Source organism: Oculina patagonica, chromosome 3 (assembly GCF_052425735.1).
Source record: "Oculina patagonica isolate OP01 chromosome 3, crgOcupat, whole genome shotgun sequence".
Classification (NCBI taxonomy): Eukaryota; Metazoa; Cnidaria; class Anthozoa; order Scleractinia; family Oculinidae; genus Oculina; species Oculina patagonica.
In genome coordinates, this window is record NC_135760.1 from 336,700 (window position 1) to 355,235 (window position 18,536).

The 18,536-nt window shown below is 37.1% G+C and overlaps 1 protein-coding gene across 2 annotated transcripts; it reads right to left on the reverse strand.

Annotated features, from left to right (window-relative positions):
• Positions 1-313: 313 nt before the first annotated feature.
• Positions 314-16,070, reverse strand: LOC144645969 (uncharacterized). 2 transcript variants are annotated; one of them, XM_078505482.1, is made up of 18 exons: positions 15,620-16,067; positions 15,354-15,455; positions 12,531-12,600; positions 11,759-11,806; positions 11,307-11,409; positions 11,075-11,210; positions 8,799-8,866; positions 8,547-8,676; positions 7,837-7,889; positions 7,416-7,519; positions 5,632-5,744; positions 5,251-5,286; positions 3,713-3,790; positions 3,426-3,507; positions 2,774-2,889; positions 2,084-2,177; positions 1,837-1,901; positions 314-1,068 (listed from the first exon to the last, which is right to left on the reverse strand). In XM_078505482.1, the coding sequence occupies exons 1-18, from the start codon at positions 15,734-15,736 to the stop codon at positions 979-981; spliced, it is 1,605 nt and encodes a 534-aa protein (XP_078361608.1). In that variant the 5' UTR covers positions 15,737-16,067; the 3' UTR covers positions 314-978. The 2 variants fall into 2 exon arrangements, with proteins under 2 accessions (XP_078361608.1, XP_078361609.1); XM_078505483.1 differs by lacking the exon at positions 5,251-5,286 and having other exon boundaries at positions 15,620-16,070.
• Between the last annotated feature and the right edge of the window lie 2,466 nt (positions 16,071-18,536).

The window sequence follows — 18,536 nt, forward strand, 5'->3', positions numbered from 1 at the left end:
CTGATGTTTTCTGAGCCTCGTGGGGGTTATATTCATTTGCATTCTGTTTTTAGACCTCGCGCGCTTCGCTATTAGGGTAGTAAGGGCCAAAAATGGGGCGAGGCGGAATGGAGTAGCCTGCAGAACAGGCAGTTTATTTTTGCAGGGTTATTGCTTCGCGCTCGCCCTTGCGTGACCCGCTAAATAAAAACCTGGCACTTCGCGCTTCGACCCGCAAAATAAACCGCCTGTTCTGCAGGCTAGAATGGAGCCCCGCCGTTTGCTAACGTGGCCATACCAATTTTGATGGAATAAACTCGAAACAACTCAAATGTTCACAAGTGATCTACTTGTTTATTTGAACAATTACATTATAAGAATAACAAGACATATTCGTAAACAAAAAGCCCACCGCTTTTTGTGTAAATATTGTCAAACCTTTCTAACCGGCTAAATCCCACTAATTTATTCACATCCAGTCTTCAACAGACTGATGGCAAAAATACAGTTTTTACTTCATTCTTCTGGCGAAGTTATTGAAATTGTTTACAAGTTAATAAGCGTGCTTGCTTTATCCTATTTATACGTGCACTTGCGAATAATACTATACCTATTGTAACGTGGGGTCCAACGACCACAAATTTCAATTGAACACTTTGGTGCATTGAAATTGAAGACTCATTGGGAACAATATTTTACAACTAATGAATTTGCTTCCTTCAGTCACGTTAGGTCTCCAATGCAAACCTTTCCTTGGCATGTCACACAATCCTACTGAAAGATTGTGTGACAAGCCAAAAAAAAGTTATCACAGGAGACTCCTCTAGCTTCTAACTCATCGCAGATTGGGATTTAACAGAAGTTACTGACAGGAATGCAGAAGATAACAAAAAAATTAAGAACCAATGGGTTCAAATACAATGCCAGCTTGCCAAACATTAACTAGTGTACAGAGATTTCCCATGCCAAAAAATAGTGTCACACGGAGATTGAAGATAGTTACTTCCAACCAATGGCGCTGCTTTCCAGAAGAGCAACCAGGCCAATTGACACAATGTACAGTGAACCAACAATAGCACCATACCACAACTACACAGTAACACAAGAGAGAGAATACCAAATATTAGATTATCTTGTAAACAATGCAATGAACGTATTTTGTAAATAATGCATATGTGTATATCTTGTACATAAGTGTGGACCTGTAATTCATGTAAGTGCAAGTGTAGCTTATTTATTTATTTATTTATTTATTCATTTTTGTTTTTCTCTTTTCCTTTTAGTTTTAGTTTAGTGTAATGTAATGTTGTATGTTTGAATAAAGATGCAAAAAAATATTAGATTATTTTCGACTCTGCAGCAGAATATCTTAGGCCCAAGGTCACTTCGATTTTATGGTGCTTGCTCAGCCCTCAGCTTCCACAAAGACCTCCTTTGTTTTGTCAAGTAGAGATTACACAGCAAGCTAATCCAATATTTCAATTTCATGTTAACATGCTATTGTGATAAACAACTCTTTTACATAAAAGGTTTCTTTTTGCTGAAAAGATGGCCGCTTGTCAACCTTCTTTTTAATGACACTTATGGTATTCGATATACCTGGGTGGTTGGAGTCTGACTTAAGTTTTATCAAGTGCACCACTAACAGAAAAACCATATCATTATTTTTATTTTAATTATTTATCATTCTCATTTCAATCTCCAATAGACATGTCAAAACAGTCGATAAACCTTTGTAAATGACAGAGAGCGTGCGTGAGAGAGACTTTAATATCATAGCCAATCAGAAAATTGAATGCCCATTTGCCAAACGAGCAGTCAATATTGTTTCACAAAATTGATAAAAAGGAAGTTTACCTTGTAAGTCAAACGGAAACCAACGATTCCTACAACCCACTGCACAAAGATAATCACAGTCACCTCTGAAGACAACAAGGAAATAAATCAATAATAAACAAACAAACAAACAACAAATAAAATGAATAAAACAAGGGTCAGAAATTTTTTTGTCACACAGGCTGCCATAGAATTTTCACTACAACAACAGTCTATGCCATATCTCCTGATTAATGACTTCCTCCGATTGTCAATTGTCTTTACTAACCTGCAGAGTAGTACCACTTCAGATCTCGTAAGTAAACGAGGGCGGCAAAAATGCCAAGGCAAAGGGTATTGTTCATTGTTCCAGCTCCATACAACTAAAACAAATATTCAAAAGACAAATTAATGCATTGACCTGATAGCTGATAATTTAAAGCTGTTTGTACTCATTTAGTGGATACTTATCATCATTTGTTGCAATTAGCACACCTTTATGGTGCATCCTTTCATGAGTTTCTAAGTAAGAATAAATTAGACTGAAAGCTTGATGTTTCTATTGGTTTAAAGTTGGAAAGGGGAAAAGCCCCAAGTCTAGTCCCAAAGTTGAAAGAAGCCAAGAACAGAGTGGCAGTTCGATTACTTTCATGTAACATGCAAACTCCGCTAAATCAATGGTTGCAGTTTTCACTACCGTCAATCATCTTTAAAGTTAGTAGACCTCTCAGGAGACAGACATTCACTTCATAAGGTCACTCAAGTGAGTTGTGATTGGTAGATTTCGATCCACTTTGATCGTTTCGTTTTTCTTTCAAGGTTGGTTGATTGTCTTCATACATCAGTTACATATATGATTGACAGAGGCGAATAATGTAGTCGTTAGTTCAGTAGGTTTTAAACTTCAGAGTTCGTGTGTTCTTGCCTTCTTACTCATGTTTTGCTTTGTCCATTCAAACAGAAATATCATTACATGTACCTGTGCAAAAGTCATGGAGATGTTTTCCTTCTTCTTCTTGGCGGCAAAAATCAGGGACGAGACAAGTTCAGAGGCATTAGAGCAGAGGGGAGTTACCACAAATGAGACATAGAATGCTAAAGAAAAATGAAAAATAAAACATGATAGATAAATTAGAGTCAAGTTTAGTAATAAAGCGAAGGAAATAAGTTGCAAATTATTATGAAAAGAGCAATCACGACATAGTGTTTTTCCCCCTGAATAAGGTGTTATTTCATTGCAGGTTGCTTTTATAGTTTAAGACTACCTATTTATACTACTGAGTGCAGCAGGGTACACCATCTTGCCCAAGAGGACATTTGGACCATTCAATCTGGAGCCTAATGGACTAAGTATTAAAAGCAATTAACATTTGGTTTGGTTTTGCATTAGCATGCTTCAGTAGTGATTGGTTTAAAAAGCATGTGCTATTTCTAATCCAATTAGTTGTAAGACTAAACCCAATAGTGACTTGCTCACGGCATGTTTTCCGTACGCTTGTGACAGCGTACACATAACATATTTACTTTAAGTTTGTGATTAATAATATATAATTTATTACCAGTCTGTGGTTTTGGTTTTATGACACACAATTGAAAAACCGTTCTATCTGATGAATATAAATCTAACTCACCTGAAATTGGAATGTGAGACTTGTTCTTTGGATTAGTCAGTGAATCCAGCACATCACACATTGGATCAGCAAAAATTGTCACCTACAAACAAGAACAAAACTGAATTGTTCACAATACACTTGTGTTTTGCCTAAGAAGTCACTCTGGCACTGTAGCAGGCAAGATCCAAACTGCAAACAAATCTCTAATCATTAAAGAGATGGAAAGGTGATAAAAAAAGACACTCTTGTATATCACATACTTGAGTATATGGCAATAAAATCTGAATGCAGATTAAATTACTCACCAAACCAACTCCAAGGACTAGTAAACCGACACACTTGAGGGCCAAATGAGTGAAACTTTCCTCTTCTTCCTCTTCTTCCTATTAGCCACAAAATAACAATAAAAAGTAAATAAATAAATACATAAATAAGTTTACTAGTAAAATAAGAAAAGATGAAAAAAGATGAATGAAAGAAAGTAAAAAAGAAAGGAAGGGAGGAAATATGAAAGAAGCAAAGAAGGAAGGAAGGAAGGAAGGAGGGAGCAAGATAACAAAATTAAATTAAATTGGATGAAATTTTCAAACAAAAATTAAAACATTTGGCTGATTACTAAATGTTATAGACATATGCGAAAAAAGGGATGAGGGAAAAGAAGGAATAAAAAGAACAAAAAATGGAGATTTAAGGATGTTTAGGTCAATTTAATAAAGAACGATTACATTTTAACATCCTGTGTACTATGAATCGAGTATTTAATAAGCACCTTAAGAAATCATTATTAAACCAACAAGAATGAGTAGCTTAATACTATGATCAAAGAAAAAACATAAATTAATGATTAGACAACAACATTTGCAAAAGAGTCACCTCATTATTTTTACCCTGTATTCATGTTATATTCCTATTATCAATTATGACATGTCAAACAAATAGGCTGGAGCATGCCTCAGTATTTTGTTAACAAATTAATGTTATATTTAGTTATTAAAAGAGTAGCTGCAAGCAAAGTTAATTAGTAGCAATGTATGCCCTGCAGAGGTGGTACATGTATGCTAGTCAACCATGGTTTTTGTGACCCTTTATGCTCTAGTAATATGCCAACAGTCATCAAATGATGTCATAAAAATGTTTAAACTCGTGAAGCCACTTGTGAATGTGTGACCTAATTTGCATAATGTTTACAACACTATACTCGTTAATTACGCATTCACGAGTAAAAAGGGGCAAGAATTGTTGATGTTAAGTAATATTGAAACTGCCTCATGTTAATTGCTTTTAATTAACGATTAATGTTCATGCTCTATACTATGCAACAACAGTTCTTTACCGATGAACACACACCAATTCTGCCAGTTACTAAATTTAAGACTGACAACTTTGTTATGAATGTCAAAAAAAGTTACCGTTTAGTAATTACAGTTTTACTCGCAGATTCAAACAGCTGTGTTTAAATTAAAAACTTCAACATAATTGTTATAAAAAACCCCACTTTTATTACTCATTTTGATTAATTGATTGGTAAAAATGATGTTTACAGGTGAGAAAAGAATGAAGCAGTTGCAGAAATTACATAGAATTATCACAGATTAAAAATACACCGAAGCAATAGAGGGCAGAAAGTCTTACACAATGGACAAATGTCTATAGAATTTCTCAGTAGACTAGTTAACAGACTGTGAAATCAGGCTAAAACTCTCAGTATTAGACATGGTCAGTGAGAAGTTTACAGAAATGATTTAGCTCTATCCTGCTCACATTTTAGTGATTTTGTCAGTTCAACATTATATATATTTTTTGTTTGTTTGCTGATATCAAAGTTGCCGGCCAATTTACTCACCTCGTGCATTTCAAAAGAATCTTTATGAATAAGTTCCTGTCAAGTGGTGATGGTAAAAACAAAAAGAACACAAATTTAAGCTACACAGGAACACATTCAAAATTGTAATTGAATTCCAAGTGGAAAAGTGTAAATTTGGCTAGGAATGAGATGGGTGTGACCAAATATAATAACTATAATAGAAAAAAATATGTGAAACTTACATGACTTGCAGGTAAGTTTTAATGAATGATAAAAGTATTAAATGGTTAACTGTGTTATTTGATGAATACAGCATTATGAAGCCAAAGAAAGTCTTGTATATAAAGAGCTGCAGGCAGCTAGCAGCACGGCAAGCACTAAAACAAACAGCAAATGTACAAACCAGAGCAATCAATGTACCTTTTTATCGTCTTTGCCATCTTTTCCCATAATAGGATCAGTTTCTGTTGGTTCCTTCTTGTCCATTCCTGCTCCAAGACGCCAAGCCTTGAAATACTTCTTCTGGAGGTGAACTTTAAGGGAAATAGAACAGTTACAATGTAGTTAACATCAATATGAATAAAATTTACACACACAGACTTCCAGATATAAAGTTTTTATGGCATGGTGTCACTGCAAGGAATTCCATTATGGGTCCAACCCGGGGCATGTTCCCCTGGGAGATTTTTAAATCTGGGGTCTCTAAATAGCATTTCCAGCCTTCTGAGAGCCTTCTGATTTTTTCTACCATTGGAATAAATATGATGTAAAAAGTATATAATTAATCGGGCGGGGCCTGGGCCCGATTCATAATCTGTGTCAGATTTTTTTGTTTTGTCGGTAAATCGTTCCAGGCGCACGCGGCCCAGCCGACTCCTTGTTCACGGTCACGCAATTTTTGATGTTTCGGTTGGCGATCGCTCGTATTATGAACACTCTGCTCTCTGTTCAGTGTGGAGTGTATGTTTGTGTCATTCGTCCGTTTGATTCAGCGGGCACTGAATGTTTACAATGCAAAGCCGAGAAGTGTTTTGACATGTCCAAGCTAATTAAAAATAAAACGATTACCCACGGGCCCAGGCGACTCCTTGGTCACGCAAGTTTTGATGTTTATTGGCGATCGCTCGCCTGTAGTTATAAAAAATCATACATCTATTTTAAAAATATTTACGAATTCTCTGCGCTCTGTTTTTTGTGAAATATTTATTTTTTTAATTCAAGCGTATGGCTCGGAGCAAGCACTGAGTATTCACGTTGCGATTTGACATGTCCAAACTATTTATAAATAAAAAATGAATTATTTTTCGTGTTTTATGCAAGTGTTTTGAGTTTATTTTTGGAATCGAAAGGAAATTGCAAACCCAGCAAAATTTTGTCAGGGCACGCCGGACAAGGGGAAATTACCTGCTGAATCACGTAGTCAGGTATTCTCTATTTGCGTGCTTTCAATCACGCGACTTCGCAAATGCCACTGAAAGCTGTGTTTTTCTAGCAAAATAGCAGTTAAACTTCAAGAACTTGATTTTTAAGCTTCTTTTATTCTAACCAAAATCAATTTATGCCATTCAAGTAGTTTGAGCGTATTTTATGTAAGATTCGGAACAAAATAAATATTTGCAAGCCCAGACAGGAATTTGTTTATGCTCAGTGGATCAAAAAAGAAATGACATAATCAGGGGAATTTCGGTTCAATTCTTCAAACTTTTTGACTGGTGCAAAACTCGGACTTGAGTCGTCGGACGACGCTAAACGGAGAAACACAACGGGATGGCCTCAGTCTACTTTTTATTTTGGCATGAAATGGACTCCCCTTTATTGTCATTCAACTGGTTTGGGTTTATTTTATTCAACATTTGGAACAAAAAAAATATTTGCATGCCTAAGCATGAATTTATCTGGCAAGGCATGTGGCATAAGGCAAGAGATGATGCGATAAGGGAAATTCAGCTCACGCACACTGCGTGACTCACGCAAACACGACTTGTGTGTTTCTCAACTGACTGCTTTTGTAAATATTTTTTTAACTGTGCTGCGCCGTGCCTTTTTGACCTTTCTAGCCAATTTTAAAAAAGAACTGAAAAGAAGTGGTCAAACATTAACCGCCCGATTATAAACTACTTGAAGTTTCTTGTTTTATTATGAATTAAATTCTAAACCAAAATAAATAGACTCTAAAAACAGTTGAAATCTGAGATCATATTTACCTTCATGGGCAGCTTTATCCTCAGCATCCATTTGATCACCAATACGAGTCGGCATCTGCCTCTTGGCCATCATAACAAACTGATGCAACACCTTACGCTGCATCCTGTATGTCAACACAAAACAAACAAGTCAAAATTTAAAAAAAATCAACCAGGACTAACATTAGTAGCTGGCAACTGGCTGTTGAAGATGATGGGAAATTTCTTTTAAACACTCAGACAAGGCTAGAAAGAGTAAAGGATGACGCATCATGATATACAACTATAAATTAAAATACACATCTTTGGGATATAGTCTGCCTTCCAATTTTAATTTCCACTCATGCTCTTATACCGGTAATACTGATGCATGTATTCAAATTGCTTTGTCTAGTTTTTTACTTGTTAATTTTTTTAAACATAAAAGTGTCATTTTGCTTACATTTCTTGGCGATGCTTCTCTGCTCTCATTTGGGCTGATTTGCTGTCAACAAACTGACAAAGAAAACAGTCTGACAGTTAGAAATACAAAAAGAAAGGTTCAAACTAATTTATAACCCTCCAACAACCCTCCTGAGTAACAAAAAGACAAGAAGTTTTGTCGACATGACCACATTTGTGAACCAAATTCATAGTATTTTCTCCAGTATTTGATTTATTAAAAAAGAAAAAGAGCACCAAATATTTGGCTTGATTTTTTTTCTTTGTTGAGAGGGGTTGGGTGGGGTGTAAGTGGTAATTTGTTAAGGAAAGGTTACCGTATTTATAAAAAAAGCCTAGCCCTGACAGCCTAGTGGCTTAATTATTAGCCAAGTGCTTTTAACTCTAGTTTCTGTAGCACAAAAAAATATGGAATGTTGGAGTATACTATTCTACACTTTAATAGTCTAGCTACTACTTCCCATACATATACTATCTGCAGCACATTTGTTAGGTGGTGCTAACAATTGAGTTGTGGTGGAGACAGGCTAAGAGAGAGGGATGGTGGAGAGAGACTGGAGTGCCTTGCCGAAAAACACAACATAAGGACACTATGGGGTGGTCAGGGAGTAAAACTACAGATCTCTGGATCCAAAGTCAAACGCCATTACCAGGTAACTGTTCTAGCAACTGTACCTATCACAAATAGAATGCTTGTGCTGGAATGCTTACCAGGAAAATCAGGTAGGCAACAAATCCAATGAAACAGATGATCATGGTTGCTAAGGCAGCCTTGCGCACATAATCTGGCTGTTCCCCAAAGTTGTGAGGACCAAAATGCCAATCTGCTCCTTGCACAATGCTACACAAAATAGGAACCTACTGGTCAGAGCTTTAACTAGCTTAAAGCTAATAGTATACAGAACATGGATAAGAATAGAATGTAAAAATTTAATTTCAGATCAGTGTAAGGTTGATACTTACAAGTACGACAGAGAAGTTAACAGCATGATGCCAACAGCTGTCTTGACGCTGGGTAAGATTGTCACACCCTATAAAAATGCATTGAAACAAAATAGCATCATGCTTTATTCTTGTATAACAGTTTTCAGTGATGGGTGGCTATGGAACCTACAGGTGCCTAAGGACCAACAGGCCATTCCAGAAAATATGCATATAGTGGGAAGGCGGAGGGGGTTACTTAAATAAAGAAGGGTACCCTCTTCCATGAAAACACCGCCTAACTCTTGTTTGTGACTTAACAGGAAGCAGTCAAAGCACTTAGCTATTCAAACAATATGCTTGTACAGTACCCATTTATACTCCAGGGTGGAGAGTTTCAGGAGAGCGTAAGACATATCATACCTGGGGGAGAGACTTATCGACCCATCATACCTTTTAGGGAGTAAAAGTTGTCAATTGGTACCTTTTAGGGTGCAAAAAACCTTAATTAAAAATGACCGCTGCTAGAGTTGTTGTGGAATCTTTTAGGAGCTTTAAGGTTATTAATCCGAAAAATGATAGGAACAGTAAATATAAGGTTAAGGGACTGGTCAATAAGTATCAGGGGGGGTGGGCCGGAGCAATTGGAAAAGTGGTGGCTCAAAAATTTGTGGCCCACCCCTTCCGTCTGGCTCAAAACCGACTAACCCACCCCTGACAGGGGGTTGAAAATTACATGACCCACCCCCTTTGCTAAAAAAAAAATCAAGGGACCTATCATTTCTTTATCATCTGTTAGGGGTTGGAGATTTTTTATTTGACTTCAGCTTTTTAAGTGAAATTCCCTACATAGACATTTTCCCTGATGAACACTGCTGTTCCATGTACGTCTTTTTTCCATTTCTTGACACACCAAAGAAGGATGAATTTATCACTTCTCTTACTAGCCTTTTGTAAGTTTTCCACATATTTGTGTGTAAAGTCCATGGGGAAATTTAGACACAAACATATGCAAAAAAACTGAATCAGTATATGATATTAATTCATAATCAATTATATATTGAAGAGTTCATATTTTTATACAGAAATTAATAACATAAATAAAATACAACCACTGTCCATCATTCATATTTGCAAATTGTTTGAGAAATATATCTTATTAACCAAGCGCGAGGGCCGTACTGGGCGAATATAAGCCCGAGGTCTTGACAGTACGGTCCCGAGCAAGCTTGGTTAATAAAAGATTTATTACACGACTAGAAACTTTGTGTAGTGGGAATTGCTACCCGGTAGATGTCGTGGAAAACAATGTGCGGCAGAACTTTTACGCTCGCTATTTATTTCTGTGTTTAAGGTCATTTCATTTTCAAAGCAATAAAAACTCCGAAAAAATCTTGCAAAAAAATCTAGCAAAAATCTTGCGCTAAATCGTGAGGGAATTAGCGCGGGATCATCCGGGACAAAACCCGGTCCGATACTTGGAAAATATCGGCCCTCGCAGGACTGGAAATTAAGTAATCTGATTGACTGATTTAGTTATTAGCCCTCGGACCACCTTAGTTGTGTAATAAAAGAGTTTACTGGTATTTAAAGGCCTAAAGCGCAGCGTGAATCTATGCAGGTTGAAGAGAGTCAGGTAAAACTAATGATATGATTACAAGCCATCTAGGGGGGTCAGGGGGTATGCTCCCCCGGGAAAATTTTATATTTGGGCCTTTTGAAATCGCTAGAAATTCATTTAAAACTGCTTACATGGAGAAATTTATCAATTTTATATACTGATGAATACAACTTTTCTTGGAACTATAACAGTTAAAAGTAAGTGAATAAATAAGATGACCCACCCCCTACGTGTAGATCAAAATTACATAACCCACCCCTTTTCGAGGGCTCAAAAACTGATGACCCACCCCCTTTCTGCTCCGGCCCACCCCCCTTGTACTTATTGACCAGTCCCTAACTAATTGCCAGTACCAGTTAATTTGTTATTTTAGAATTGGCACCGCTTAGGGGTGAAAATGATTTGGGGTCATGTCCACTATATAAGATCTGGCATCTTTTAGGGGTGTTTTCAAAATTCTCCAATGAGCAGCCCCGTCCTTTTCATAGGGGAGTGCCCCTCACCCTCCTGGGATCATGCTTGCCTCGCCTGCAGCACACTAACCACTAGGCCATTTTACTTCCTACAAGTAATTAAACAGTCACTTATAGTTATAAGAGTTTTTATTATTAAAAAATTCAATCAGTGACTTTGTTCAATGAACGTTTTGCAGGTGCACTGAATAAATTGATTGTTCATTTTGAATAGTAATGGATACCTGTCTGTTGCAACTGATCTTTCCATATCCACTGCCTTCAATAGCTTCGTCATAAGCATTCAGGTCGCACTTTCCAATTGCCACACTCCCAGCCCAGGCTGCCGTCAATAACATGATGGTACTACCTGCCAAAGTCCTGTAATCATCAAAGAATCAGCAATTTTTTTTTCATCCACACTTCAAATTGTAACTTCTTTTTGATAAACAAAGGAGACTGAATAACATTTCTCACCCCATGCCAACAGAAAGCTTGGTCTGTGCGTCATCTCCAAGACCAGACACAATGATAATGGCTGAGTCAGGTACTGCTCCCAGCAGTGGAAGGACAATGCCACCTGAGAAATGAAAGAAAAGAAAAACAAATAAATTCAATTTACTGGCTTTCATTCTTTTTGCAAAAAGAAAAAGAAGATCCATCCTTGGTAAATTGTGAGATGATCACGTTTAATATTCTCAATAATCAACCTACTTCTAAATTTTCTAAAACAGTATAGAGAAGATAGAAATTTTGGATTGGTCTGATAGAAAGCTGAAAAGGGGAATAGCAAAGGAATTTATGAGATGCCTTAATGACCATTCATCATTAATTTTTATTTGAATGTTTTTTTTTCAAAGGAGCTACACTGACAATGCAAAATCATGCTGTTATGTTAAATGCGCATGTACAATTTATTTAACACTTACCAATCAGTGATGGAGAACAACCAAGATCCAACAAAAGCTCAGCACCATCTATCAAAAATAGAATAATGATAAATTTCGGATAAAGAACTGAGTATTACATTTCTAAGTTTTAAAGAATATATTTCAGTAATTTTCTAATTATTACTGGCAGAGTTCTGTCCAAAAGCCAGCGACACAGCTGTTCTTTTGTAGCTTTTGTTATTATCTAGTTTATTAGATAATACTTTCCATTGGTAAAAGTAAAAGCCTAATAAATAATTATTCAAATTTAACCAATATATGGTAATTGTGTAGCTGAGGATGGCAGAAGTTTCTTTGGAAACATGTCTTTAAAAATTAAGTTCAAATATTTTAATTGATCAAGGCAGCTGTTTAAAATTAAAAATTAATCCTGTTATGCTAGAATTAGGAAAATGTACAAATTACAAGGGGACAAATTTTGTTTTCACTCATTCACCTGAACTTTATAAACTGCCCACTATTTGTTTCAGTACTTAGAATTTTTACTCATGTACAAGAGTCATATAAATTATTATTTTTTTCCTGAAAATACTTGAATTGCAATTTTAAATTTGTTTCCTTGATGGCATACTCCAGAGATTTAAATACAAATTCTCCTTACAAATTTTAAAGCATATCTTTTAGTTCTAAAAATTTATTTCTGCATAAAATAACTCAGAGGTTGACAGGTGGACTCCAGCTTAGAATTTTGGAATGCAGTTATATTATTATTCAGAAACAGAGAAATAACATGATGTAATTAGAAACATACCAGAAATGCATTTTGCAGCAACACCAAGTATAGCACCATAAAACACCATCAACAGAAGGTTACCGGTTATCTGGAAAGGAATTAGAAACAATTTTAGCTTATACGGTCAAGCTTAACAAGCTAAGTAGTTGTTCCATCCTTGCATACAAGGTGGGAACCCAGAGGGGTGGGTTAGGACCTTGAAAAGTACATGAAGAATTTTTTTTAAATACCTCTCTTTGTTTGGACCAAAGTGGGACCCAGGCTCCTTCTCTTGGATCAACGAGTGAATCTAATTATAACATGATCTGATAACAGGCCTGAGGCCAGGGTTCAGTGTTAATGCTAAAAACTACTATTTCTGTGAAATGAAGTGACTAGGAGTATTGCTACTTCTGCAGAAAGGGTTCTACAACATGATCCCAGGTCACCCTTAGTTTTTTGCCAGGTTGCCATAGCCATTTTTGCTACCACCTATTTATAAAGGTAGGTGGAGAAATGTACTATGATAGTGAAGTGTTTTGCTCAAGAACACGACACAATCAACAGCACTGAACTGAGACCTTGCTTGATCCAAAGTCCGCAAACATGCACTGTTGCGTAAACCCCCGCCCATGTCCGCAAACTCATGAACGAAGGCAGTGGGAGATTTTATTTCAAACTTTCAAGAAATTTGTATTCAAATATCTAACATTAAAATTTAAACTAACCGTCGAAATAAAAAACTAGATTAATTTTTTTATTGCTATTAGCAATTTATACAACTGGTATGTTGCACAATGAAGAAATTTAAACAATGGTTTTAAAGGAATATTGGACAAGTGGCAGGGGGTTTATGGTGTAAAGAGGGCAAAAGAGTGCAGGCAGCTTAGAAGCATTGTAAATTATATTAAATACTGGACTGTTTAACACAACATTCTGAGTTAAGACAAAACCAATACTGCTCTCAGTGATATTATACCTATTGCAGAATTTTTTAAAATAATCCAATTATTTGTTTTTAAATAGGTTATATAAAGAAGTTTCAACCAACAAAAATTACACTGAACAAATCAAATCCTAGAAGATACAGATTTGTGATTGCAATTGCCCTGCTTGTTTTGTGTTACTGAAGGCAAATATGTTAAAAATATTTCTAAAGCTTTAGTTCTGCTGTGTGATTCTTTCGCCTGGCTTGGGTGTGTCGACCCAAACAACCATTTCCTTTTAACAGCAGAATGTTCAAGAAGTAAGTGTCGGCATTTAAACCTCCGAACAACACATCTATTCATTGGTGGCAGTCAAGCTGAAAAAAATGCCAAGCTATGGCTTTTAAATGGACCTAATTAAATGGACTAACTATGATAAACAGTAAACCATAAAATGTTGCATTGGTTGAAAAGTGTTATAAAAGCAAACAAGTCTTCGATTTTTTTGAAAATCAGTTTTCAGGGATTCTGGAAACTGTGTTTAGTTGATATTTTGAGCACAATTAAAGTTGTACTCGCTTCACTTCAGAAAAGAAGCGAAAACAACTATTAGCATATCAAAGGAATAAAGCGTTCTGCGTTTTTCTTTTCAAGCAAAAGGACGCCATGTTCAATGATCTGGAAAAAAATAAGTCTCGCAAAGTTTTTTCACTTCAGTGATTTCTGCAAACCCAGGTTTTACATCTGTTCCTGTTTTCCTTGCCTTCGATTCTACTTCTTTGATAAACTGCAGTTATTAACCAAAGATAAGTACAGGCATCTTAAAAGAGCTACAACCATCTTAAACGACATAAAACTATTTTCACGGAGACAAAAGTCATACGTGACTTGGCTCTTTAAAATTGTATTCTGTATAAAATTTCATGAAAATAATTCTGACTTCTTGGCGTCGAATTTTCCTAAAATCGACAATCAAAAAGTTGCGAATGTTTTCGCGTTTATTTTCAAAAACTATTCAAGGAATTTTTACATTTGGTTAAAACCAAACTATCAACAGAAAGCAAAATCTAGAAAACAACACCCCTCGCGATAGAAAACAATATTTTTATGCTCCATTACACACAAATATTTTTTAAGTCCCAAAAATTAATTGTTCGAAGACTGCATATTAATTCGCGTGGTTAAAATTTGTTTTGCAGGGGTGTTCTGTCAGTCTAAATTATCGAACGACTTTCGTAAACGGAAAAGATCCCTCAACAAGGCCAAAATGAATAGCAAGATTTATGTTTTGTTCTTAAAAAAATACTTATATTGGCAGCGATCAAACAAAGCTAAGCATGCAAATCAAACAGGTGTGAAATAGACCGTGATCGGCCTGTATATTTTTTGGTCATGAAATAAAAACTCGCAAACACGAAGACATGTCTAGATTAAGTATTTCCACATTCTAGAACGCAATAAACCGAATTCAGAAATCTTACTCAAGACACTCAATTTGAATTCCTGAAATTTTAACATTTAAAAACCCGATATATTCTGAGAATAATAAACTTGAAAGGGCGTACAAAGATTACCATAATTTTGTTTACACGCCCGCTTTGCGCTTCGACAGTTAACAAGTGTACAGCCAAGTTTGGCGGTAAACGCCGATCGAAGGTTCCACCCTTCACGGACTTTCATTTCTTGTTCATTTCAAGAGTCGTTCTGGCAGTGAAAAATACATAACCTTAACACTTAATTTATTGTACATTCACTCTAGTCTAGAAAATACCGATTAAATATTTTCTGCCAAGCAGCGTATCCACGTATAAATTAATAAACTCTGCTTTCCCGCTCGATTTCCGACGAGTTTGTACAAAATGTGAACAAATTGAACGTCGCTCTGCAGCGACAAGAACTCTCTGCCTTAAAAGTTCTAATAAAATTTCAAGCTTACCGTTGATGAACAGGGATAGAAACCATTCTTGTCTTCAGAGCAAGGGTCGCCTTCTTCTTCAGGACTACTTGTACCGTTTTCCCCTGTGCCATTTTCTGCTGCCTAAAAATTAAACCAAGCAACAAATCAAGCTCGACCATTTTCAATTCAAGACAGACAAGCCGAGAGAGAGGTAGTAACAGATAATTCAAGTTTAATATCTGCCAAAGGACTAAACAATGATTAATATTTTAAAAGAGTTCTAAATAAGTAAAATTTTAACTTACACGTCTAAACCTGCTGTAGCTAAACAGAGCTCGGGAATCGGATGGAACGAAGAACTGACAAGACACCCAGGTGCACAACAGAATGAGAAAGTATACTTTTGGCGAAAAGCAAGCCATCTTGATCAAACGACCGTCTCCAAGCGAAGCGAAGCGCTTATGCCGAAAAATTTTATACTTTCTAGAATATATTACTCGCTGAAAGCACTGTGGGCTCGGAGGTGGGCCTTGATATGGAAATTAATACGAGGTAACGCAACAATGAGCTTAAATTCCATTTTTCCGGTCGACGAGTCGTGACGGGAACAAAAGATGTTTGCAAATGAGTACGTGCTATACTGAAATTCCACAAACAATCTTTGAGCATACCAAGTGCGCTTGTCAGAATTTGCCAACATATAAGGGCTGTCACCTCCATGTGTGTGTTCGAGTTTGGCAACAAAATAATTCTGGCAGAATTTTCCCGTAAAGTGATCGAGAACAAGTTTATAAATTCCCTGAACGTTTGCAGGCAAAAAAGAACGATATTGAATGAGCCCATGGCCAGGGCATTCCCGGCTACTTTGGAAGCCTGGTTGCTCAACAAGGTCGCCCCTTAGTATGGAGGGGTGGGGACCGGGCGTAAGGGACGGTCCATTTTTTGGAGAGGGGGGGGGGGGGGGGGGTATGAAAAATATTGAAAAAATTGTTTGCAGGCCCTAGAGAGACAAAATAAATTGTTTGCAAACACGATATGTTCGAAAATAATGTTTGCAGAGAATGTTCCCAGGGCTTTTCCCTTGGTGATTTGGAACGGGCGGGAAAAGCCCTGGGAACGAGGTTGTTTGCAGAGGTGCATAAACTAAAAAAGAGGTTTGCAGAGAAAATTTTCATACCCCCCTCCCTCTAAGAAAATAGTGTTCCGTCCCTTACCAAGTGTGGTCTTCGAACATCACTATCCAACATCGCGTAGATTACACAAGGGGATTTCATTTAGTCTGAACGTTGTTCTTTTTCGCCTCCCAGCTGTGAAATCGTGTATTATTTTTTACAAGGAAGTAGAAACAACATAGCCACATTTATGTGTGCAACTGCTACCGAAAAATTCCGAAAGAAAGCCTCCCATCACCCAACACCTTAACACCCAACCCCAATTTTAGACACAAAAATCCTTCCGATTATAAGCCGCCCTCCCAGTCAAAACCATGGATTACTGGTAGATTTTGCTACAGCTCTTTATTATATGGCTACAATAGTACGCGCGCTCTGATTGGCTGCTGAGCGGGCATTATTTTCTTGTAATGACCGGGCATTATGAAAATTTTTCTCGGCTCGACGGTTTTTTGAGTTCTGAGTAAAAGCTACTAGCGAGGGGGCAAAAACAACAAAAAATGCCGACAAAATATAACTATCTTTTCAATAACTGAAAGAAAAATATAAGCATACCGATACTTCTTTAGTATGAGCGACGAAGAGAGCCACAGAGAGCGAGTTTTACCTCCAGTGTTTTTTCCCTTGATGATACTCTTTTTTTGAATAGTGCTTAAAGGCCATATAATAAATAACTTATTAACCTCGTCCGTTCGGTCATTACAGGGGAATCTCAGACCTCGACCTTGATGTATTGACCTCGCTGTCGCTCGGTCAATACATCAAGGCCTCGGTCTGAGATTCCCCTGTAATGACGTCACTCTCGGTTAATAAGTAGTATGTAAAGCCTGGGCCAAATGAGGATGAAAGTTGATGAGAGTTCACACTCTCGCTCTCGTTTGGCCTGAAACTCTCATCGACTCTCATGCGCTGTCATCGACTTTGAACGTGCTCAAATTTTTCACGAGAGTCGACGAGAGTTGTACGGACTCTCGTTCTCGTTCAGCCCGAGTTGATGATAGTCGATGAGAGTTGACAAAAACTCTCATGAGAGTCAACTCTCATCCTCGTTTGGCCCAGGCTAAATAAAGTTATAAGCCCTGAAATGTTCATGTGAATGTCATATCATTGTTTTGAGAGTTTTACCATGTGGTATTCTTTTATGCACCTAAAACTTTCAGACGCGGTATCCCGTTCAAATATAAAACATGTTATTAAGACAAGCATTTTTGTAAAGCAAATGCCTTTCCGAAAATAAGCTACCCCCCCCCCCCCCACATAAGCTCTCCCCGAAAATAAGCCTAATAACCACGATAACCCGCAAACTTTATAATTTATTTACGAACGTCAAATTGAATGGAACACAAGTGTCCTAGGCAATTTCATCGTAAAAAATCCCCACAAAACGGCTCGTTACGGTTCACTGTGTGCAAGTAACCGACTATAAGGACTCTAAGCAAATGACATCGGATCGATCCCGAGGGCGGGGGTAGGGGGCATCGGCTATTCGTACTGGTTTCGCGAATTATCTTTGCTATAAGATAATGTAAAGAAAACGAGGTCTGCGTATGACATACCTGCCATACTTTTAAAGGGTGTTTATTTAGAAAACTCCAAATACATTCCAAAAGGTGGTGCTTTTCGCAAAATATCACATAACCGTAGTCAACGTAGGTAGGGGAGTAAGTACTACTTTCGACAATGAACTTAAAGCACTCGGAAACCCGATTCTTATCCTCGGCTCTAATCAGAGCACTCGCTAGCATCCCGTAAGTTGACTGGTCATCATAACGCCACAAGAATAATTACAAGAATACTTCGAGTGTGAAGCGAAAAAATGGCCCCAGACTTCCCACGGCCATTTTCCACTCGTGCTTGATCTGTTTTTCGGTTCACGCTCGACGAACTCAAAAAAAAAAGAGGGACTGATCGCATTTATATTTAACTTCATGCTGCTAAGTAATGTATTACCAAATAACGCGGACTCGTTTATGACTCAGAGACCAGATTACAATGAAGCAGGCACTTTTTTCCCTCCAGGCGCAATTACTATTATTAAAGACTGAGAAGT

Excerpts from the sequence above, each read along its gene's own strand:
- LOC144645969 (XM_078505482.1), bottom strand. The coding sequence starts at position 15,736 with ATGGCTTGCTTTTCGCCAAAAGTATACTTTCTCATTCTGTTGTGCACC. Across the intron at positions 11,410-11,758 it reads TTGTTCTCCATCACTGATTG|GTGGCATTGTCCTTCCACTG; the intron begins GTAAGTGTTAAA and ends TTCATTTCTCAG. Across the intron at positions 8,867-11,074 it reads AGATCAGTTGCAACAGACAG|GGTGTGACAATCTTACCCAG; the intron begins GTATCCATTACT and ends GCATTTTTATAG.